Source organism: Tripterygium wilfordii, chromosome 3 (genome assembly GCF_013401445.1).
Source record: "Tripterygium wilfordii isolate XIE 37 chromosome 3, ASM1340144v1, whole genome shotgun sequence".
In the NCBI taxonomy this organism is placed as follows: domain Eukaryota; kingdom Viridiplantae; phylum Streptophyta; class Magnoliopsida; order Celastrales; family Celastraceae; genus Tripterygium; species Tripterygium wilfordii.
This window is the reverse complement of record NC_052234.1, coordinates 9,613,939-9,637,301: the sequence shown is the minus strand read 5'-3', so window position 1 is coordinate 9,637,301 and position 23,363 is coordinate 9,613,939. Positions and strand designations below refer to the sequence as shown.

The window sequence follows — 23,363 nt, the reverse complement described above, 5'->3', positions numbered from 1 at the left end:
ATATAGTTTTGGCAAATCATATGGATTCTTTGTTTCATGTTGTAGTTAGTTTGAGTTTACTATAACATTTTTATTATAATTTAATTTTAACAATTAGTTGGCAATCATGTTTGGCAATTGGGTTAATGAAATCTATTTGATTATTACACCAACTTTGAGGTTTCAAAAGCCAATCATTTAAGGATCTCAATTGGTGAGAACGTGTGGGTAGCAAGGAGAGAATAAAAAAAATATCAAGATGGGCTCATCAAACCTCAACCCTGTTGAAAGGAAAGGAAGTGGAAGTCCCTTTCCATCCGAAAGACTCCGACACTAGTATCTGTACATCTGAAAAATGGGGCATATATGTATATCTACAAACATAAGATATCCATAACTCAGAAATATTCAAATCCATGTCCAGTACTTAAAACCTAGAAAATGGGGATTACATATCCAGCTCCAGAGACATGGCGGTGGCCCTAGCGAAGACACGTCAGAGTCGTATCAGCAATCATCTAATCCAGTCAGATAGATACTGTTACAGCTGGCACACAAGGTATCTTGTTCTTGCTTGTATAGCAAAAATGCCAAAAACTACAACTGTCAAACAATTGAGGAGCTGACGGATACATAGGATCTGTCAGTAAAAAAAAAGAGCCAATTTTCTTTCAATGGATAAGAGAGATGAAAAAAGGTTTCTTACCCCACAATGGCCCAGATGTTGGATCCCAGATACTAAAATTTAAATCCAACTGGGACACTCTGCACTTCATTTTGAAATCAGTTCTGATAATATGCTAGCCCAAACTGACAGCCTATTTGTGCATCAAAATACCATTGGAGCTTCAAGATCGGATCGTTTGCTTGAAGTAAGAGGTCAAACCCTTTAGAAAGGAGACTTACCTTCACAAGAACACTGCCTCACCGGTGTAAAAAATGGTGATATATGGATATTCTCATTTGAATATCCTTCCAAGGCACCTGCAAGTAGAAACTCTCTCCATTAAAGAGGGGCTAGTTTACATTCTGCTGCCTGAGTTGTGAAAGACACCTACTAACTTCTTGTAGTAGAATGGTCACTACCCACTTGAAGTAGGCTTCAAACCCAAGAGGCCATATAAGAACAGATGGCAGATTTTACCCAAGACCTGCCAGACAAGAGTAACAGAAATAAATGAAGCTCTGGTTAAAAGTTAAAACCGACTTGGTGCCTCAATAGAATTTTTCTATTAAAAAAGAAATAGAATGAGATGAGAAGGCACAAGATAAAGTGCAGAAGAAACTGAATGGTTGACGAACTGGGTCCACTAACTTGTTTCAGTCCTAGCACACCCATCAAAATAACGACAATCGTGAAGAAAAAGTGCAGAAGAAATATTTACCTTATAGAGAGCTTGTTGTTGGATCTACTAGAGAATTGGTTGTTTTTTAAGGCATCTCCTCTAGCGCTAGAGCGAACAAGTCTTTGGAATTTAACTGATAGCTCTTCATAGGAACGAAGCTCCGATGGTTCCACTTGTCTAATTGCAGCCTTCAGATGTTGCATCGTTACTTCTGAAGCGTCAATGCTCTCCTGATTGTGTAAAGATAAGTTACTCAAAAATCAAAGGAAATCATAGGAAGTGACATGAGATCTGGGAACAAACAACCTCAATGGCTGCGATGGCTGCTTCCCGGCATATTAATGCTATATCCGCGCCTGTGTAACCATCTCTAAGAGAAGCTAGCTCTTTCATGCTGATATCAGAACTACATGGAATTTTGCGCAAATGGATGCAAAACACGTCTTCGCGGTCAGCGTCATTTGGAGGTCCCACATATAGTAATCGATCAAAGCGTCCTGCACAATTCTTTAATGCAATCAGCATTACAAACTTGAAGAAAGAAGAAAGAGTGTGATCTTGAGTGCATATCTACATGTCCATGTGTGGAAACGACAAAAAGAGAGCCAAAGACAGATAGAGGTTGGCAAAACCTGGTCTCAGCAGGGCAGGATCAATCTTATCTGGCCGATTTGTAGCAGCAATAACTGTAACATCGACTCTTTGATGCAACCCTAAAGTCCATATATTCAAGTCAACGATCATAGAAGAAAAGATGCATGGTCTAATCACAAATATACAAGATTGAGATATGTTTCCTGGTTAAATGATCTAGAAACATTCGTAGGATATTATTTCTAAAATAAAAAATCATATTCTTCAAGTCCTAGTGAGAATTATAATTTCTTATTATTTTGCATTAAATTCAAACAGAGAAAAGAAATTTCCATGAGAAGGGACATTGGGATGTGATGTAAAGCTTAATTACTAACCATCCAATTCAACAAGAAGTTGACTCATAACCCTATCCGAAACGGAAACCCCATCACTTTCCTTTCCACGAATGACAGCGAGGCCATCAATTTCATCGAAGAATATAATTGATGGGGCATTTGCCCTGGCCCTTGCAAATAAGGACCTCACAGCCTTTTCGGACTCTCCAACCCATTTGCTGAAAAGCTCTGGACCCTTGACTGCAAGGAAATTCAGACCTGCTTCAGAGGCTGCTGCGCGTGCCATGAGGGTTTTACTACATCCAGGAGGACCAAACATCAGAATTCCTGTTGGTGGACGGGTACCGATTCGCTTGAATGCATCCTGATGTTTTTGTGGCCATTCCACTGCTTCCATCAGTTGAGCTTTGACCTCCCTTTGGCCACCAACATCTTCCCAGTTAACTTTTGGAACCTCCAGAATAACCTACAGAAGGAATAACAGACCCCATACTATCATACATTTGACCAAACAATACTCTAGCATACTTATATAGGCTAACATGAAAATCATTCTAGAGTGGCAAAAGAAATTCCAACATTGAGCATATTTAAGTCACTAAGTCGGCAGTGGAAAGAGATTTAAAAAAGTGGGGGACAGAGATTGAATAAGAAAATTAAAGTACATCCAAACCACTTCTGGCAACCACTCAGTTGGCAGTGGCCGATAAACTAGAAAAGGTAAAAGTACCAGAAGTGCTATGTTTCCTCATGAGAATGTTTGGATTCCAAGTTAATTCAGCTTATAACATATCCCTATTAAAAAGATCACTTGGCCCTTACTGCTAGCCCCTTACCTGACCCACAGCTCATCATACACTTAGAAAAATATTACAAAAGCCATTAGGCCTTGAATGAAATCTGGCTGATAAGAAGATAGTGGACCCTGGTTCCATGATCTAGATTAACCCAAAAATGATCTTCTAAACAATTCAGATGTCAAAATAATACCTCTCGCATGGCACTAGGCCTCACTTTCAACTTGGCCTTTTCAAAATCTTCAAAAGCTAGTCTCAACACATCTTCTTCCCCGAAAGAAATCCCTTTGGAACTAACACTACTGCCAGTCTGAATGTGAGGTGTAACTTCTGAGGTCGTTTCCCTCATGCAGAAAGATGGTGAATTCTCATTAGAAACAGGCAAATGTAAGACTTGCGAAGAAGAAGAATCTGCAGTGTCCATCAAGACATCGGTTATATCTTTTGAGCAATTAGATCCATCCACTGTAACCTCAGAAAAGCCTTCATGAGAAATAGACATCCCACTTAAACTATCACAATATCTGTTTAATTTTGCATAACGCCTAAGACAAACCAGGGCCGCCTCATTACAGAGAGCGGCCAGATCAGCTCCCACAAAACCATGTGTTGCCATAGCCAGTTGTTGAACTTGATTATCTGATAGCGAGTTTGGCATTGCTGAGAGAAGGGTCTGCAGTATATCCAACCGTTGTGTAGGGGAAGGAACACCTGCATGTGTGAATTAAAGGAAATGAAGTCATGGCAAAAGGTGAGAAGCTCTCAGCATTTAAGGTTTCGAAACGCTTGAATGGACTACAGAAAGATTAGTGGTAATACCTTTCCGTTACTTTACAGTACCACAAACGAGCACATGCTTAATGCACTTACATCAAATCAAGTTTACATGGATATTATGATGTATATTTTAAACTCTCTATATTAAACAGAGTTGAACTTCATGGAACCTATTTTTGTTGATAACAGTATAACACTTCAACAGATATAGGATGCCAAATAGATTTTTAATTGATTCAACGGTCTCTCCAGGATATTTTGAAGAAAAAGACACATCAAACAGCACCTTATGAGCTTTTTTCAGATAAAAGGAGAGCATAGGGTATCATTTTTTTCTGACGGAAAAACTATGAATTCCATCCCATCTTTGAATATCTAATTCCGTTAAGGGAACAAATATGGGGAAAGTAGGTAATGCATGGGTTTCATTATGTTCTCATAGCCGTCACACTCTGTGGATCCGCAAAGTCCAATCTTAATGAAAATGTTCTCGAACAGAGTTGACAGCACATCATAGCAGGATGGGAGGGCCCATCTGCCCTTTGTTTGATTATGTGTTCTAACTCTTGTCTTTGGAACCAACCTGGAACACAAACAACGAAGGGAAGGGCTGAAATCTGGTATTGCAAGGTGTGGGAGTTGCTTTGCCATGCTAATTCAGTAAGAGGCTTGAGCTAGGTAAAGGTAAACAACTCTCTTGCATAAGGCTCTCCCACAGTGGGCAGAGTCGGGGACAAGCAGAATGTATGAAAACCTTACCCCCACATGATATGTGAAGAGACGGTTTTCAGGAATTGAACTTTTGACCTCTAGATTACACCCCTGCAACTCTACCACTGGATTACATGTTTGTCTGTCACAGAATGACCACAGAGTAGTGTTCTACCCAATTAGATGAATGCAAGTGGGGTAAGATTTCCCTGTTTGCAACAAAATCTGGTTGTGAGTGATGATATGTGGGTCAAAAGTATTCAAACCTCAATTCAGGGCCGCATGGACTAAATGTCCTCTCCAAGCCAAAGGAGTGTCATACAGGGCTTATAATGCAAATGTCCAGCAGTTTTATTCTTTAGTTTGAAAAGAAAAACCAGACCATGAAATTACAATAAGAGAAATGTAACAATGGAAGATATTGCAGAATTACCAATTTCAATCTCTCTATCAAGTCTTCCAGGCCGTCTGAGAGCAGGCTCAATGCTATCTGGTCTGTTGGTAGCAGCAATTACAAGAACGCCATCATTTCTACTAACTCCATCCATCAAATTCAACAAGGTAGCAACCATTCTCTGAGATAGCTCTTCACCTCCATCTTTCCTAGATGGTGCAATGGCATCCAACTCATCAATGAAAACCTGTAAATGAAAAGTTACCATGTGAAAGTAATAGCAGAATCCTTGGGGGAAGTCTCTGAGAAGCAGGCAATGAATTCTGACCACTACCTCTATGTTTGGGTTTCAAAGAAATGAACAAATAAGTACATTATAGATAGAGAAATAAATTGGGATTCACTGGTTTATAGCAGCCTCTCTAAAGTTTCAAATACCACAAGTACTCCTTAAAAAATAAAAACAAAAATTGTACAAGTAATACATTCCACTGGACAGAAACATGTTCCCAAAAATAAAATATTATCACAAGTAAACGTGCCAATTTCTTTCCAAGATGGAGCATTTCATTAAGCTTTGGAGTTCCACTCCCTGAAATAATTTTCTTGATCCCTCAAACTTAACCTCTTCGTAATTCTTTTGCACCTGCTTGGGGCTCTAATAAAAATTTTCTGTTCTAAAAAAAGAACGATCAAACATTAGGCTGGGTCACGACACTTCCTGACTAGCTCTAGACAAAACCTTCAACACGGGTCTAATTTAATATTGAAAACTCAAGCAATCAATGAGAGTATTAACTCCCACTGTTGCATTACTACTTGAAATTCCTAAAATTGATTCTGAGAGCATAAAAATTATAACCAAAACCCTCTATGCCTAGAAATGTACAAATAAATTCTACCATTGCAAATATGAAGCCTTCTAATCCAAATTGAACTGTACGAAAACTATCTAAGTACTACAATAAGGACTTAAATGGCGACACAATATGCCATGTAATTGATCCATCAACTTGTTGACTTGACGCCTCCACCAACTCTCATAAACATATTACATTCAACTATGTATATGCCATATGAGACATATTTTTCACAAAATAACAGATTGCCCTGAGTGCGTTCGCAAAAGGACAGGTTCTAAACTATCCTACCTCAATTTAACCTGTGTGCCAGTGTTAAAGATCAGCCTAAAACCTTGAACTTTTTCCCCTTTTCTTTTGGAATGTTCATTGAAACTCAGAAAAGCTATTCATCAAGTCGAATTCAGTTAGCGAATCATTAAGCATAATACTCTGCATGAAATACCAGAATAAATGCTTGCATGCCGAAAAAATGAAGAATGGAATCAACGAGATCTATGGTAAACACTCCATTATGTCACATGGTATTAATGAGTACTCCAGAAGTTCAGTTGAATGCCTCCACTATGTTACGTTCATGTTTGGTGGTTTTTTTTTTGGACATGGAACCTCTCCAAGCTTCGGCCTCATTGGACCCACCTTGCAGATTAAACTACAGATGCTAGCAAAGCAATCAGCCGCAAGTAACTAGTATCAGTAAAATCCAAGTTGCACCAGGGGGATTTACACCCAAGACCTCTGACTTTACAGCAGATCCCAGAGTCCCCTTCCCCTACCCTTGATAAAGAATAGTAAAAAAATACTATAGAGACACAAAATTCAACAGTTGTACTATATGAAGCGGAAAATATGATGAGGAAAATTGAGTCTCTCAAAGAGAATAAATCTAACCACCGCAGGTACAGCTTGGCTAGCTGACTCAAAAACTTCGTGCAAAGCTTGCTCACTCTCTCCATGATACTGACTAACAATTTCAGGTCCGTTCACAGGGAAAAGTCTGACACCGGCATCATGGGCACATAGTCGAGCCAAAGACGTTTTTCCAGTTCCAGGTGGGCCATGAAGAAGCACTCCCTATGTAGTTCGTAGACTAAGACTAGAAGACGATATTAACGTTCAATATATGGAACAATACCAAATGCACGCAACTAAGGGAAATTATAGCATCAGGGCATAAAATTCAATGACATAAATACAAACACACTTAATGAATGGACCAAGAGTAAATGAACCAAAGCAAAGAAAAAATACTTCTCCACCTAGTGTTTTTGTGAGTTCCCATGGCTCCCAGAAGATAATAATTGGTTTCATTAAATTGAAAAATGGACCAGTTAATGAACCAGAAAGTTGGCTAATTCTGGTCTACAGGATTTCACTAGAAACTTAGGAGGGATGCAGGATACTCCACAAAATAAGGGAAAATCAACCACATTTTCTAGAACTTACTTATACTGTTTCTAATAATCTAACACCAACCTGATGAACAGCATGTAAATGTGATAAAAGAGAAAAATGAAAAACAGCTGAACAGATAACCAAGATTGATATATGCAAATAGGATTTAAACAAACATAACATATTCACAATACAAGTTACAAGTACAATTACCCAAAAGCAAAATGTAACAAAAAGAATAGAGAAAAGGAGAACCAAGGAGAGAGGTTACATACATATCACATACGTATATATGAATCAACTAATATATACATAATACATCTTTACAAAAGAACAATTGGCACTGCAACTTCCCAAATAAATCAAAGAAATGCACATCCTTTTAAAGGAAGCATTACAAGCGTCTATGTTCAATGATTTCATTTGATATAATGGACTACCGATGTGCTTACTCTGATTTTTTTCGCTTGCTGATATGAAAATTAGCACAAAATCTTGAGGAAAACTTTGAAAAAGTATTGATTGGGAAACTCCAAGAACATAAGATTCACAATGTTGTAAACCAAAATATTTATATAAGGAGATTGAATGTCTTCCAGTTGCTTACGTCTAAATGCCACTCATGCTTGTATATGACTTGGATAAACCTCGGTGTTTCTATCTATGTAGTATATACACGTTTGACAGATTTAACTGAACCGCATTAATTGGTTGGCTGATAAGGATCTCCTAACAACCAAGGCCCAACCGGACTCCCACCGTGTGGGCCGGCTGTAACCAAGGCCCAATCAGGCCCGGGCCCGTGGCCCTACCTTCATGAAAACCTTGGCTACTAGGGAAAGGCCCTCCTTTCCCCTTATAAACAGGACTCCACTCCCACATCTGGGCGATGTGGGACAAGTGCCTAACATTCCCTCGCTCTTACAAGGCCAACGCCCACGTTGGCCCACTCTGTGGCACCAGGCCCAGGCCCGTGGCCCTACCCGGATCACAGGTCGCCCCTTCCGTGAACGCAGCCCCGCCCCGGCCCTCCAGGGACAAGGGGGCTAGGACACAAGCCCACAGCCGTCCAGCTGGGTGGCTTCGATACCAATTGATAAGGATCTCCTAACAACCAAGGCCCAACCGGACTCCCACCGTGTGGGCCGGCTGTAACCAAGGCCCAATCAGGCCCGGGCCCGTGGCCCTACCTTCATGAAAACCTTGGCTACTAGGGAAAGGCCCTCCTTTCCCCTTATAAACAGGACTTCACTCCCACATCTGGGCGATGTGGGACAAGTGCCTAACATTGGCATAGTAAAGGAAGCCAATATGAAGTCGAAAAAGCGTGTGAGTAGCTCTCAACATTCCTGAATAAGAGTTCCGATATCACATGAAATCATCGCTTTCGTAATACTAGTTTACACCGCTCAATATGGCTACATATTTCAGTCAATCTATTGTCCTCAACTTATAGATGTCATTTTATGTCAGTATAATCACAATTTTATCATAAAACATGCTAGAGCACAACATCATTGAAAAGAGTCAAGACTGCCCATTTAGATAAATTAACAAGAAGATATGAAATACCTTGCCAAAGTCGCCTTCACAGATGATGAGATTATTATATCTGTCAAAACTGCATACTCTTTAGATAGACCACCCAATTTAGAAATATTGCTTACCATACTTGCTTTTGCATCCTCAAACTCAAGTTGCAGACCAGGCAAACCTCTCTTTTCTGGTGATTCAGTTCTCGACCCCAATGGTAAATATAAGTGTACTTTCGTCTCATGGCTTACAACATAAGCATCATGCATATAATCAACAAAATCTGAAGCTGTAGGATGCAAGTCAAAACTTCTTTGGTTCACTGGGTCTTGATTAGAACCATCTGATGGCAGCTTATAACCACGTGTCACATAGAAAAAGCAAAGCTCTGAGAGAATTGGGATGGCTACAAGATTTCCATAAAGTAAACTTCGAGTACACAACCATGAATTAGCACACGTCTGCAGAGTTTTCTTAGTACTCTCATCCTTTAATAAGTCAGTGAAATTAACTGAACCAATGGAAGAACTTATTCGACTGGGCACACTAGAAACTGGTTCTTCAGACATTGGGGAATCAAAATGACCGGAAGTCAGAGAGTTAAATTTAGACTTATGCAATGGCGTCTTAGGGGATGAAAGAGTCCTATTTTCGAAACGACCATGAGATTTCCCAGCAGAAAAGTCCTTTGTAAACAGCATATTTCTATTTGTTTCTACACTAGTTTTCAAATTTACAAGCCTTAAATGCAATTCCTCATAGTTATGCAATAAAGGACGACTGACTAAAGGTGTATGTGTTTTATCACTTCCATTTACGTGATGAGTAAGAAACTGGCTTTGTACTGAATGAACAAAAATAATTCTGCCCAAAGAAGGATAACCCATAGTGCTCGAAAGATTTGATGATAATCGTACTCCATTCTTCAACATCTGAAAACAAATGGAAAAACAAGGGGGAAAATGAGTCAACTTGTAGACTACAGCTTAAGGGAAATAATGCACTAGAGATAAACATGCAAACAAATAGTAAAGCAGTCCAGAAACCCAAAAATGCAAAGCCTTTTTAAAGATGCAAAATCAGGTCAACTTTACTCATAACATCCCATAAATTCCATATATATTGTGGAATCATAGCTTCAATTCTTGGAAACAACCTATCCACATATTTATGCGTGGGTCGTAGATCTTGTCCGTCCCCAACCACTACGGGAGTCTTGCGCAAAGGTTTTTATTGTGGAATCACAACTCTGAAGGCTTCTTGCAACAATACTTCTAGTGTGCAAATCAATTCAGAGCGACTCTTTAACTCAATGGCAAGTTGAAAGAGACAAAGTAAGAAAATAGGAACACTCTAATTACGCACTTGTAGAATAATTATCACTGACTAAGGCCTAGTTTTGCATTATTTGCGATTATCGTAAGTGGAGTCCGGATGATCTTCTAAAAGCATATTATACAAATATTAGAAAAAGCATGCCACAAACAATAAAATAAGTAACAAAACAAGAAGCAGAATCTAGCTTTTAAAAGCAAAACTCTAAAAGCTTTTAAAAGTGTTAAGATTAGTTATTTTGTCATTCGCCCCAACAAGTTTGGGTTAGGGCATTTCACTTTATTTATACATATTCTAACACTCCCCTCACGTGTGGGCTGGGCAATTCGACGGCCCAACATGTGCACAACAATGAGGTCCAACACTAGGGCTAACTTTAACTAAGCTCCTTCAAGAAAGACTTTACCAAACACCATTTCCCCAAGAACGAGAAAAGCACCTAAAAGTAAATAATGCCAAACTCTTCATGGATTATGATGTAGATTTTACCTAGGATTGAGAAATCCAAAAACCCTAACCCCCAAATCAGCCCCAATTCAAGAAACCCTGGGGCTAAAATTCTCAATTACTAGGTCTGAAATTGGAACATAATTCTTGAACTTCTCCTGAATCTCTCAGGTAGAGTCGGATAAACTCACATTCCCCTCTCAACATTTCACCGAACATTTTATCAATCTCTCATTGAACATGTAAGGAATATCTCTTATTGCTTCGTTGCATAAAAACTCTCTTCCATTATTTATGAGGCAAGCAAGCCTTTAAATAGAGGTTTACAACAATTAGTTTAAGGAAACATTAGGAGTCCTAAACTTGACTAACGTAGACAAATGTAATGACTTTAAAAAAAATACCTAACTAAAAGGGAAAACCTCCCCACAAAGGATTCCTTGACTCTTAAGAAGAACAAACTAAAAAATATAAGCAAAATTGATGGCTTCTTGCATCGGAATAGGCTTTTATAAAATGTTTCTTTAAGCAGTTTCAATAAGCACAAGCACCACCAAACTAGCTCAAGTCTTCACGACGATGTTTAAGCATACTATTGTGAATTCTACACCAACATGTGTTGCTTTCACTTCTACTTTAGATTATGTTTTTCATTTAGCGCCATGTAAGATTTCATGAGGAGACCTGTGATTTGAAAGTCCTGTGGGTAGGCTATCGATAACATCATAACAATAACAGCCATATTAGAAGTTCCAAACCCAAAATATAGGGGAACAGTGGAATATTTTAGGCAGCTCATGCCTAATACGATAGAAAGTCGTTGTGACACTATTCTCCTTCATTTTGTTGGTATCTCAGATGATACAAGCAGTAAACATACTAGGCAAGTCGAACTCACGACATGGATTTGAATGGTTCAAACAGAAGATATAGAGGCCATCTATCCACGGCTGACCTCATTGTTTCTCATATCAAAGAGAAAAACAATAAAATCAGGCATTAGATAGCAAAGATCAGCATTCAAACCTTTCGAGAAGGAAATACTGTAGCGAGAGCAAAATAATTTCCAACATCTCCAGCTGTAACATCTGAAGAATCAGTTCTTCTATCATATTCATCAAATACTGAGCTGAGAGGGAAGCTCTTCGAAATTCTGTCCCGTAAAGAAGCAAGTGACACCTGCCAAAACAGTCGCAATGATGCGTCACTTTGGCAGACACCAACAACATAAAAATGTGAACCTAAGAAAATTATCAGCAAACAAAAGACAGAACCATCCTCAAGAGAAACAAAACACAAAAGGGAGCATTATGAAGTGTTTTGTCCTCTTGAACTTGTGTTCAATAATTTCTTTTCCGTCAAAAAATGTGTTCCAGTTAGGTGGGTGACTAATGGATTTGGCAAAATGAAATAAGTTTAATAACAAAACAAGAATCTAGAGAAGTAGTTATTCGGATAGTTTGTCCTTTGGAACATAAATCCTATGCAGCAGCATTCCTTTACCTGGTGGACCAATTAGCAAGTTTTACAAATTCTAGATTTCTTTATAAAGAACAAATGCTTTAGCTTCTCATGCAACTCCTATATTTTATAACTTCGAGGTGATATAGAAAACATATGCTATGCATTATGATTCAATTTAATTTAATTTTTAGTAATTATGCTTTAATATAATTTATGAAACCACCAAAAATATTCCAAATAAACAAGATTAATATATAACGCATTGCTTCAGGAAAAAAAAAGAAGTAACAAATCTTATGATGTGTTTGTTGAAATTAATTCTTGGATTCCTTTGACACCCATCTCACGTCAAAGTCCACATCTCTCTCTTGCAATGGTCAGAAAGTGGCTCCATAAATTTAATCCTATAGACTCTGACACACAACCCCTTGAAATGAATATATCTATATATCATTAGTAACAGAGCATGCTAGAAAAAGATTGTCAATTACCGATACAAGAGAACCTGAAGCAAGGGAATAAGCAACCATAGAAGATTCTGAAAGCCAAATTTGGCAGCCTCTGGATTGAGGCTTCACCTCAACATCAGTCACTTCACCTATAAACGCAGATTCTCCAATAAGAGAAGGGTATTTGCTTGAAGCTTCTCGAAGACAGCATGTGAGATCTTCTTCACTGACTTCTACATCATGAGGTGTTGAGGACTGTGTTTGGGGAGATGCAGTGTGGTCAGAATTCGACAGCCTTGACTACGCCTTCGAGTGCTTCTTTGTCTTTGAAGGCATTTCTGAAAGAGGGCGTGAAACTATTTAAGTTGTCACAAACTGTGAACAAGAACACAAACTATCATACCAAAAATGAAAACCAAATTTCCACGGTAGATACTATACATAGAAGTGCACCCAAACACACAGAGAGCGAGAGATAATAGCACAAAAAGCAAGAAACGACATCCAAAATTTGTTAGAGAAATAAAAAATCAAAATAAACCTTCACAGGCATTCTATCAAACACCAGCAGATCAAACCAACCCTCTGCCTACAGCTACAGATGACGAATAAAGAAAACCCAATACAAAACGAAAAGACCGCAACTAGGAGAGAGTAAGTAGCAATACCTTGAAGCTACACGGCACAACCTTTCGAAGGGTGTTTTAGTCGGAATGCTGTGCTTTCAGAGACCAAAATTATTGTCCCTAAGTACCCTCCGCCGGCTGAAGCCTTGAATTGCTACGGTTGGGAGGACGTGTTGAAGCTCCGGAAAAGGATGTGAGAGGTTTTCGTTTTCTTTCTTCCGTTGATGAAGCTGAGAAGAGAAAACAAGGTAGAGACGACGACTGACGGGAGAGGGTTTAGGGGGTTTTTTCTTTTACATAGGGTAGAAGGAGGGTAGAAGGGGCAATTACAAAATTTTGTTTTGGCAATGGTTAATTCTTGAAATTTACTTTGGCGATAAATAATTAATTCTGAAAACTTACTTTGATAATAGTTAATTCCGACGACTTAGTTATTATCCATTTTAATGGCGGAAAAAGAATGTCGCCGTCAATGTTTCCATTACTGGAACGACGCTGTTGTATCTCCGACAAATAAACACTGAACAGTCGGACAAGGGAACAGACAAAACCCTTCAACTGATTTGAAAAGGGAGAAGAAGTGAGATTTTAGAGGAATGATAAAATTACTATTCACAAACTGCGAGCAACAACGATTTACGTTTTCAAGTCATATCCATCCATCCACGAACCACCAAGAAGACTTGTATTTCAAAATCACTCTCCTGGTGATCATGAAAGCAAGCGGTAAATGTGATAAAAGTCCCCTGTTTCTCAGCTTGAGTCCTGTTGATTTGTCTGTTGCATGATATCTCGGATTAACATTGTTCTTCAATTGCTTTCTTTTTCTTCTCACCAAACTCACTAGCTCTCGTCCTTATCTCTTGTGCCTCAAAATCTTCACCATCCATCAACAAGAATTATACTTATTATACGCATTAAGTGCATCCCAATCAGCTTAGTGACCTAAAATAAGATGAAGAAGGAAAGAATGAATAACAACATCTCTGTTATCTTCTCGACTGAGTATCACAAAGAATAGTGACTAGCTATCACATACCACAAAACCAAATATTCTTAAAAAAATCACAAACTATAATTGATTGCCAGCAGAACCCAGTAGTAGAGATTTGGCTGGTGGGAGTTTTGCTGAGGGAGTACTTTCTATAAACAATTTGAAGCTTACTTTCAGCAGCCTTTGAGTGAAAGAGTGCCAACAGCTTCGTGCTGCAACCCACAAGCTGTGGTTCTGAAAATCCTGTATGAAGAAGCTTCAGAGTCTCAGTTCAAGATGGAGAGTCTTATCCAGAGTTCAGCGAGCCGCATAAACCGCAGAGGCAGCAACCATGAACCATTGATGGGTAGAACATTATAGAGTCATAATGCATCATACCAAATCAGCAACAAAATACACTATCTTCTCCATCTACACAAAATTAAACAAAATATAAGTCTACTGCATGAAACCCTAAATCAAATTCACACGAGTAATAATATGGGAGAATCAAAGGGAGAAGAATAGAAATCATCATCTCATTCGCATTAGAACCCTCCAACAGGCTCGCAGACAGAATCAATGGCTGGAAGAGGAGGGGCTCACCTTAGAACTGTTATAAAAAGATCGACCAACGGGAGGGTATCCCTGCCCGGAGATAAAAAGATCTCCATCGATCTGGCGCCGCCAAGGACGACGAAGAACGGGAGGGGATTTGGAGCCAACGGGATGGCATCCGTCTTGCATCGCCGGCGGTGTATGGAATCTGTCTTGCGTCGCCATGTTGACAAAGAAAGGGCCAAGACCGCGTTGACACGAAGCGATCTGCAAAATCTTCGCAGCGCGGCAATCGCAACCAAGCAAGGATCAAATTAGCGAGACTGATAAAGGGAACGCGAGGCGATGTTACCGTTGGCGCGATGTTCATAGGGAAAGTTCAATAGCGCCAAGTTTCGCGTGTTTAGTACGCGAAACAAATAAAATAACTAATTTTGAATTTAGGAAATTTTGTCATATATATTTTTACGAATTATTATAAAATAGTATTTTTCTTTCTTGTAGACTATATAAAGAAAATTTATATATATAATAGAAACGCTTATATATTACAAAATCAGCCACAAAAGAACCAATCCATTAAAATTTCATCAACTTGTTACAACAGACCGATTAGGCAAACAAAAACTATGCCTAACACAGAAAAAAAACACATATTAGTGGAGACCTAAGATATTAGAAAATCATCACACCATGCATACACTCATACAAATCATATCATTCGCCACGATCAGAAAAACTTGGTCAGTTTCAGTTATCTTCTATACTTGATCATCTGGTCCAGCAAGCACCACCTGTCAAAAGAAAGCAGAATGATTCAAAGGAGAATTGCAGTCCAAAATTATTCTACAATGCTTCAACTACATTGTTAGAAACTTTCTTCTTTAATGGTGGTAAGGGTATAGGTAGAAAGAAAGCAGAATGATTCCAAGGATTCGGCATTATGTTCTACGGGGCATTTGGCATAAAAACGCTAAAGCAAATTCAAAGAAGGGAAAAGTGGTCTCACATTGAAATCCTGAGCATATTTCCTTGCAACAATTATTGCTGCATTCCTTTCGCGCTCTGAATCAAATGTTAAAACATACGATAGCCCTTTCCTTGCTTGCCAAAACAGTTTCTTGGCTGCAGCATTGCAGTCCACTCTAACTCCACATAACTAGAAATAGGAAAGAGTAGCCGGGTTAGAAATTTCCGTCCTGAAAAGTACTGCATTCCTAATTCCATTATCTATTTTAGCTGGAATATGTATATAATTAGTTAACTACACTTCTTCATAAACTACAAGTGGTCCAGTAAACAATTCCACTTTCTAACCTCTATTGTACTGAGAAATTACTTTCATGTCTGTTTACTTTGTTTCTCCCCTTTTCTTTAATTAAATGAAACATGAAAGGGCCTATGTCTACCGAGAAATAAGCCAAAATAACTACTATTACTTCAAACAATTTCTAAGGGAGCAAACTCCGTCAAAAGTTCCTCAGCAAATTCAATCATTTAGATCATGCTGGGAACGGTTCGATGTCCAAAGCGCCCATTGTTATTTTCCAATATGTTTAAGGTTACACTGATCTTGTAAGTAAAATCAATTACTATAGCTGAGGAACACACCTGCATTGACATGGAATAAATTTCTCTAGCTTTTGTGATCCACCCTCTACAGAGCTTTATCCTCATTTTCCCCGCACTAAATACGTGAACAGAATGTGAAGGATGATCTTGTCCATTCACTTGGGAGATAACTACCTACAAAATGAATAAACTCCAATTAGAAGTCCACCAGTGAAAGTAAATTAAAAACTGCGAGAAACACTAATGGATATATCACGTTTGGCAAGTGCAATTGTGCAATCAGTTCCCGGCCCTTGTTCTTTTCTTAAACCTTATAGAACATGAATACTTTAAATGGGAAACCCATAAAATATATAACGACGAATTCTCTATCTATAGTTTCTTTTTCCCAAAATGGTTATAAAGCAGAATGTTTATAATCCCATTTTTGTTTCTTGTTCCATAAATGATCAAATATACTTCAACACAATAATTTTCATCACAAAGACGCAATAAGCAATGGAAAGAAGAATGTAAGTTTCCATACATTAAATTCAGAGTTAGACTTCCGCAACAGTGTCTCCACATAGCTTCCCAAGCCTGCAGCTGCAAATATAGCACAATGACTATTGAGGCTTTCTTCTTTTTTTTAAAATTTTTTACGCCTCAGTTCACGATTATTATCATTATTCTGGAAATAAAATCAATGCTTTTCTATTAACTGATGATGGCAAAATATAAATGATAAAATACCACACATCAATACCAACATTCAAGAAATCAGATGCACATTAACAATACAAACCGGGATCAATGGGGCCAGCAGTCGTCACAGTTACTTTTTGACCATTCGAGATGATCTCAGCTTGTAACATACGTCCCACATCAAAGGGTTCGGGAGCATAAGCTGATTTGTTGGCACCTGTTAAGATAAAGAAAAGTGAAACGTGTGAAGCCTAAATTTAGTTGTTAAATAAAAAACGGAAACGAAAGAAATGGCAGTTATAAGGAACTCAGCTAAATACATCAATTGCTGCCACTAATTTGCATGTGTGATATACAAACTCGGATATTACATATAAACATCTAGCCATATGACATGCAAAAACTAGCCATTCTATCGTACTGCTTTATCATTGCAATAGTATTGGGTCTGAAATCCCTAAGCTACAATCACAAGCAACTGGAACTGATTGTGGGCATCGCCCGGCTGGGACAAGGCCATAGCATGGCCAATGTTTTGGAGCTCTTGCGCATATATTTCCCTATAGCCTCGGCCCACCCATATAGCCCCTGACTTATAACTTTCATAATTTGATTTTGTTCTTTAAATGCAATCACTTTAATAATTCATCTCAAAATTGTCATCTTACTAAGTTACTAGCTCATTTTATCAACATGCTACAATAAAATTGCCGAGAAGAGAGAGGGAACATTAGAACTATATCTATAAGCTTAATATGTTAAACAAGACAGTATCTTCTCCGATCTGCATCAACTAAAATTTATGTTACTATACTACAATAAGATATTAATGAGCACCTGAAATAGCTTCCTTTTGGCTGCCTTCAGATGATATGCGATACCACTGAAATGAACACTTTGAAAGCAGTGGAGCTCTATCTGAGCAAGGCCGTAGTCGAAGACATGAACCTAGTGTTTCAGAACCATCTAGCATATATAACCTGGATTTGTTTTCCTCGTCTCTCTTACTTATTGCAAGCTGGACCAAAAAAAGGTTGGGCGGGCATCAATAAGAAAGAGAAATCAAAAACAAGTTTCCGGCATTGATATTCTAATATCTAATGGGTAATTAACTGATCTACGAACAAGCATCAGAACTTAGTTACAAACAAAGTTCTCAGCATAAACAGACAAGGAAATGAATAAAGCAAGGATCAGGCTGCAGAAACATTAAGATAAAGAGACTCAGGCAACTACCCACAGCTTCTGGTGTCAAAGACGAACCATTAGAGTTGCCAAACCTTTAGTTTCCTTTTTTACCATGATATATTCGTTGGCTGTTTCCAGATTAAGATAGATTTTTATATGATCATTTTCAATATCATTATCTTATCCTAGGACATCGCGTTTCTACAGGATGATCAAAATTAATAATCCTAAAGGAAAGTAGCTGATTAGCATGTGATGATTTCATCTAAATGGATAAAATGTTTTAGAGTTGACTGAAACTGCCAGAAGAAACCTTTACTCATTTCACTGCCCTAAAGTTTTAGCACTTAATGTCGCTATGCCTGAGCATAGAACTTTTATGTTAGTTGCGCTTATCCTCTATCAAGTACAGCTGTCACTGTTTTCTATCAATTAACGACATCGCCATTTTTGCATCTTGAAATGAATTAAAGGCCACAGTCTATTGTAAACTATAGTTACTAAAGCGCCAAGACAAAAAGTCACAAGCTGAACTGGTAAATTACAATTCAATACATAGTAATCTCAACAAAAGAGAAAAAGATTCTAAGGCGGTACAGTTCATGTAACTAACATTAACAATTTCAGGATAGCATTCATATAAAGGAAGTATATTTCCTTCCAGTTTAGATTTTTCTTTAAGGAAAAAGAAAAGGAAAGGAAACAAAGATGCACCATATTTAACATAATAAGGCAATCAAAAAATCAATGTGAAGATGTAGGGAAAAAGAGAAGACAAGAAGAAATGGTTTACAAACCTCTTTCTGAAGCTTAACGGAAAAAATAGATTTCTCCCGAATCTGAGTTCTTAAAGCGTGAAGTTCATGTTCCATGTCCATCACCTGCACGAATAATGTATTTGCTATAATCAGAAAAACCATTAGCCACAAGAAAATAAGCAAAACCAAATACCCTTGCACAAAACATCTATAAAATAATTAAACCACAAGCCTTGAGCAGGTTAATACACCGGTAGTCGTACGTTTGGATATAAGCAAGAACTATTCATAACCTATGTGCAATAGCAAAACTGCAGAAAAAGCGTCGGTTCACCTTCGTTGGCTGATGCATCAATTTAATCCTTCTACCCTCCTGAACCTCCTCAATTAGTTCCTGAACAACCTGAAATAGGGAATATCAAAGGAAAATGGAATCCAAATTTTCTTAGTCAATGTCAGGTTTTGAAAGACGAAAATGGGCGAAAGCAGAAATGCCTCCTAATCTGTCCTATGTCAGTTTCATCGAGTCTGTGGAAGGATAACTTAGTTTAGACTAACTAGTTAAAAATCTGACGATATGTGATAATTGAAGGTTAAAAACAAGAATTTGACTAGAAAATTTTTAGTCCAGCATCTTTTTGCCTGTCTGCCCTAAGATTGTGATTGGATTCTCTGCTCACATTTTTCATGATAAAAGCATCTTAGAAACTGAGTCGTGTTCAGGTCAGTCTCCAAGCCAGACGTAAAACAAGGACATATTCCTCCCAAAGATTGTTTTCAGTACATAATGCATAATGACAGTACACAATATCTACCACCTTGGTCTGTTCAATTCTGAAGGATGGATAATTCTGGATGATAAAATTAGTCACCTGAATAGATTAAAATAACAAAATATAAATTAGGAACTCACAGGAGCCTCGTTTTTGGAATTTGCAGAAACTCTTTCTTCTTCTTCAAAAGCCTCGCCAAACTTCTGCACCACTCCTCTAGCACTTTCAATTTCAGCACAAGCAAAGGATTTTTCTTGGTTAATCAACTTTTTAGCATCTTCAGATGCCTGGATAAAAATATTTAATATAACTCAATGAGAAAGAACAATATCATAATAATTCACATAAAATATGGTACTAAAAGCAAGTCATTGACATAGATTAAAGAGCGAGACATGATTATGGAATTTAATTCAGTTAAAATGCCTCGAAAATTTAGCCAACAAGGACCCAGAATTGAATATTAACCACACAAAATAATATTTCTGGGCGCTTCAAAGAGTTCGAGGGCCAACAGCACCAGCCCTAGGTACCAAACAATCATGCAGCACATGGCACATAAGCATGAAGCACACCTATGATGTGTCTCCTTGTAAAGTTTTGTGGACTCTGAACTGGTCATTGCAAACATCCTACTTACCAAAGTATATCTTGAAATATCATTGTCACCAAAGAAGACCTATTACCAATTATTTGAGGATTATCCATGTGAATCACTAAAAAAAGAGTAGGGAGAATCCACCACATGGATTCTCCTTTGCCATAGTTTCCAATCAAAACTAGGCTTTCCAATAATTCAAAACCCTTGAGCTTATCATGAGATGGAAAGAAAAACCATTTGTCTGGAAAAGCCTTGGGGAATATTAAAATGTCATGAAATTACCTGTTTGAGAAAGTTTGCTAGCTTTTTCACTTCAAACTTCTCTTGAATTAGTTCTCCTTCTTTTTGAGTCAGCTTAACTGCTAGAGCTTCCACCTGAAAGTAAGATGGAATTAACTGTGTTAATTGAAATGCAATCATGGGATAGCCATGAAATTAAATAAGTGCTGGTATGTGAACATCATTACAGGGAAATATATCTTTTTGAAATTGTAATACATGAAACTGTTGTCAAATGAATAGCAGGTCCCAAAAATTATGATGGGTATTCAAATTAAATGACACACAGGACAGCTTACAAGCATGCTCGCAGAGAATAGAAAAGAAAAAGGAGGGAAAGGAACAACAACTGACCATAGAGATAGCTTTCTCAACATCCTCCCTGTTTCGTCCTGCCATACGGCCTCTTAAAGATTCTAATGCATCTCTCAGCTTCTTTAAAATAACATGCCCTTCCAAAGAGGCAACTTCTTTAAGCTTTGCCTGAATTCAATGAAGGTAGTAAATATTGGGTGATCTGGTCAGCTCAAGTCAATTCTATTTAAATTTATAGGGAAAAAGAACACTAAATGGACAAAATTACAAAAATGGAATATTGAACCATGAATTGCAGACATGACCACCTCTACTTCAACCATTCATTGTTAGAGCATCCATATAATTTGTATAGATAGAAACTCAAATGATAAAATTCATATAAGATAAAATGGATAGTCTAGAAACCTCATCAGCTAACTTAGCAGCCGCAGACAGGTTCTTGTCAAATTTACTGGCAAGATCACGAACTGAGAGACGCTTGTGCTGCTCTGACAGCTGGGAAGTTTCCTGTTCAACGACCTCCTTTAGGGATGGACCCTTGTTGTCCTCCTTAGGCTCATCCAAAATTTGATTATCGGGGCCTAATTTATATTTTGGGAAGTGGTTAGAGGCAAAGCTCACGTCAGCTGATACAGGAAGAAATACTTCTGCATGCATATTTTCTTCAAATTCAGGACTTATCTTCGTCATTGGTTTAAAGTAGATTCTCTGTTCATCATAAGAAAAACATCCTCAGTCAGTGGACATCTAACAAAATAACCATCAATCACCTGTGTTATACTTCATGAAAATAGAAATTCAACATCCGCAGATACAATGAAGTTTCTATTTCCATCAATTACCATAACCTACATGACCAGATACTTGTAGAAATTTGACAAATAATGCATCATCACATATTCCACATATGTGTACCATTTTCCTTGAGAGGTTGCACTAGAACCCTCATTCCATGAATCCCCATTATTTAACTGGTCATCCATGGCAGATTAAACTTACAAGCCATCATTAAATTTATTTTTTTTAAAAAAAGCTATGTTGACAACATGGGAAGAAAGGATGAGAGAAAGCAAAGATTTAACAAAAAGTAAACGGTAATGAACAACACTTACGGGTTTAACTCGTCAGTGCCTAAAGAAAGCAATGGAAAAATAGGGCAATAGGTGTTCTTTAAGATGCATTTGCAGATAAAATGAAAACATGCTCTTGTCCACAAAAGTACAGATGTGATCTCACTCATCAAAGCAAATTATCAGGGAAAAAAATTTCACTAAAATTGCAAGATTTTGAGTCCCGTCCCCAAATGATCTTTTAATGTAATAAAATTTTCCAGCCAAAAATTCCATCTCAATTTTTACCAATTCAAAATCATCCTGAATCACTAGTAAGTATTTCAAGATATTGAAGAAGAAATAGAAAAGAGAAGATGAAAGATTAAATTAAATGCCCCTTCTAATTACAAGAAACAAACGTATAACATCAAAGTGAATATATGAAAGTCATCATATACATATCTCTTAACTAGTTTCCAGTAATAGCAACCCACAATGCCAAACTTCTCCACAGACAATAAATTCATCAATCTGCAGTAATCTCACTAAGAAAGAAAAATAAACAAGAAGCACCTCTCCTCCCAAATTTTTAACACATAAAATTAAATACATTGATAGAGACAAAACCCAACTACTCATGATCAAAGCCTAAACAAAGGCCATCCAAATCAATCCTAAAATCAGAAAACCCAGAAGTAAAAAACAGTGCAACCAAAAAATGTGCAAAAAAATAACTAAAACTCACAGATTATTTAGCTCTGCTAACACTGCTGCATGCTCAAAGATTCCTCCAGCAACTTGAGGACAGCAAATGTATAAGATGGAAGAAAGTACAGAGAGGATGTGAAATGAGGAGAATAAGAAGAAGAATCTGAGTAATGGTTTCTGGGTTTTGCTTTTTTAAAAGGAAGACAAGGAAAAAAGCAAAAGAATGGCCTTTTGTCCCTGACTTCACTCTGTCTCGGTGTCTCCTCTTCTTCAACAAATGAAATCTCTCTCTCTCCAATACTTGGGTTGGTCACTTGGTCTCTCTGCATCAGCCATCATTGTAATTTCTGTTAAAAGTGTCCGGCTAAATAGTAAAATTACAACACTGCCATGTCCATGGCTCCATGCGCTTATCTACGCAATTGCCATTGTCAAATCTAGTTTTGGAAAAAAACAAATGTTGGGAAACTTAATAGAGGTTAATCATCTAATCAAATAAGTTAGTATTCAACATGTATTTGGTTGAAATCACTTAGTGATAACTTAGTTGGTGAATCTCAATGGAAACAAATCATATGAATTCGGGAGATTTTGACATTAATTTCATCTTACGACATATTCTATCGGATGTTCAAATATAAATTTGGATGCTATCGTTATCCGTTATCAAAATAGACCCCCAAATGTGCATGGAAACTTAATTTACAATGAAAAAAAAAAAACTTGAAAGGGACATATGATGAAGGGCTTCTATGTAATTTCAGCCCTTCACTTTTGGTAGGCTCCACAATGCATGCAAAGGATGATGGCATTTTAGTAATTCTATAATGTTCTGTTAACATAGTAATAATCAT

General features: G+C 37.7%; 1 protein-coding gene and 1 pseudogene across 1 annotated transcript; both read right to left on the bottom strand.

Moving 5' to 3' along the window:
- Positions 1 to 270: 270 nt before the first annotated feature.
- On the bottom strand, positions 271 to 12,755 carry LOC119991127 (annotated as a pseudogene).
- A 2,367-nt stretch (positions 12,756 to 15,122) lies between these two features.
- On the bottom strand, positions 15,123 to 22,812 carry LOC119989637 (stomatal closure-related actin-binding protein 2-like). The gene is made up of 13 exons (XM_038835288.1): positions 22,547 to 22,812; positions 21,155 to 21,457; positions 20,786 to 20,914; positions 20,435 to 20,527; positions 19,692 to 19,838; positions 19,113 to 19,181; positions 18,818 to 18,901; positions 17,670 to 17,850; positions 16,933 to 17,049; positions 16,675 to 16,733; positions 16,188 to 16,322; positions 15,586 to 15,735; positions 15,123 to 15,370 (listed from the first exon to the last, which is right to left on the bottom strand). The coding sequence occupies exons 2-13, from the start codon at positions 21,437 to 21,439 to the stop codon at positions 15,338 to 15,340; spliced, it is 1,482 nt and encodes a 493-aa protein (XP_038691216.1). The 5' UTR covers positions 21,440 to 21,457; positions 22,547 to 22,812; the 3' UTR covers positions 15,123 to 15,337.
- Positions 22,813 to 23,363: the final 551 nt, after the last annotated feature.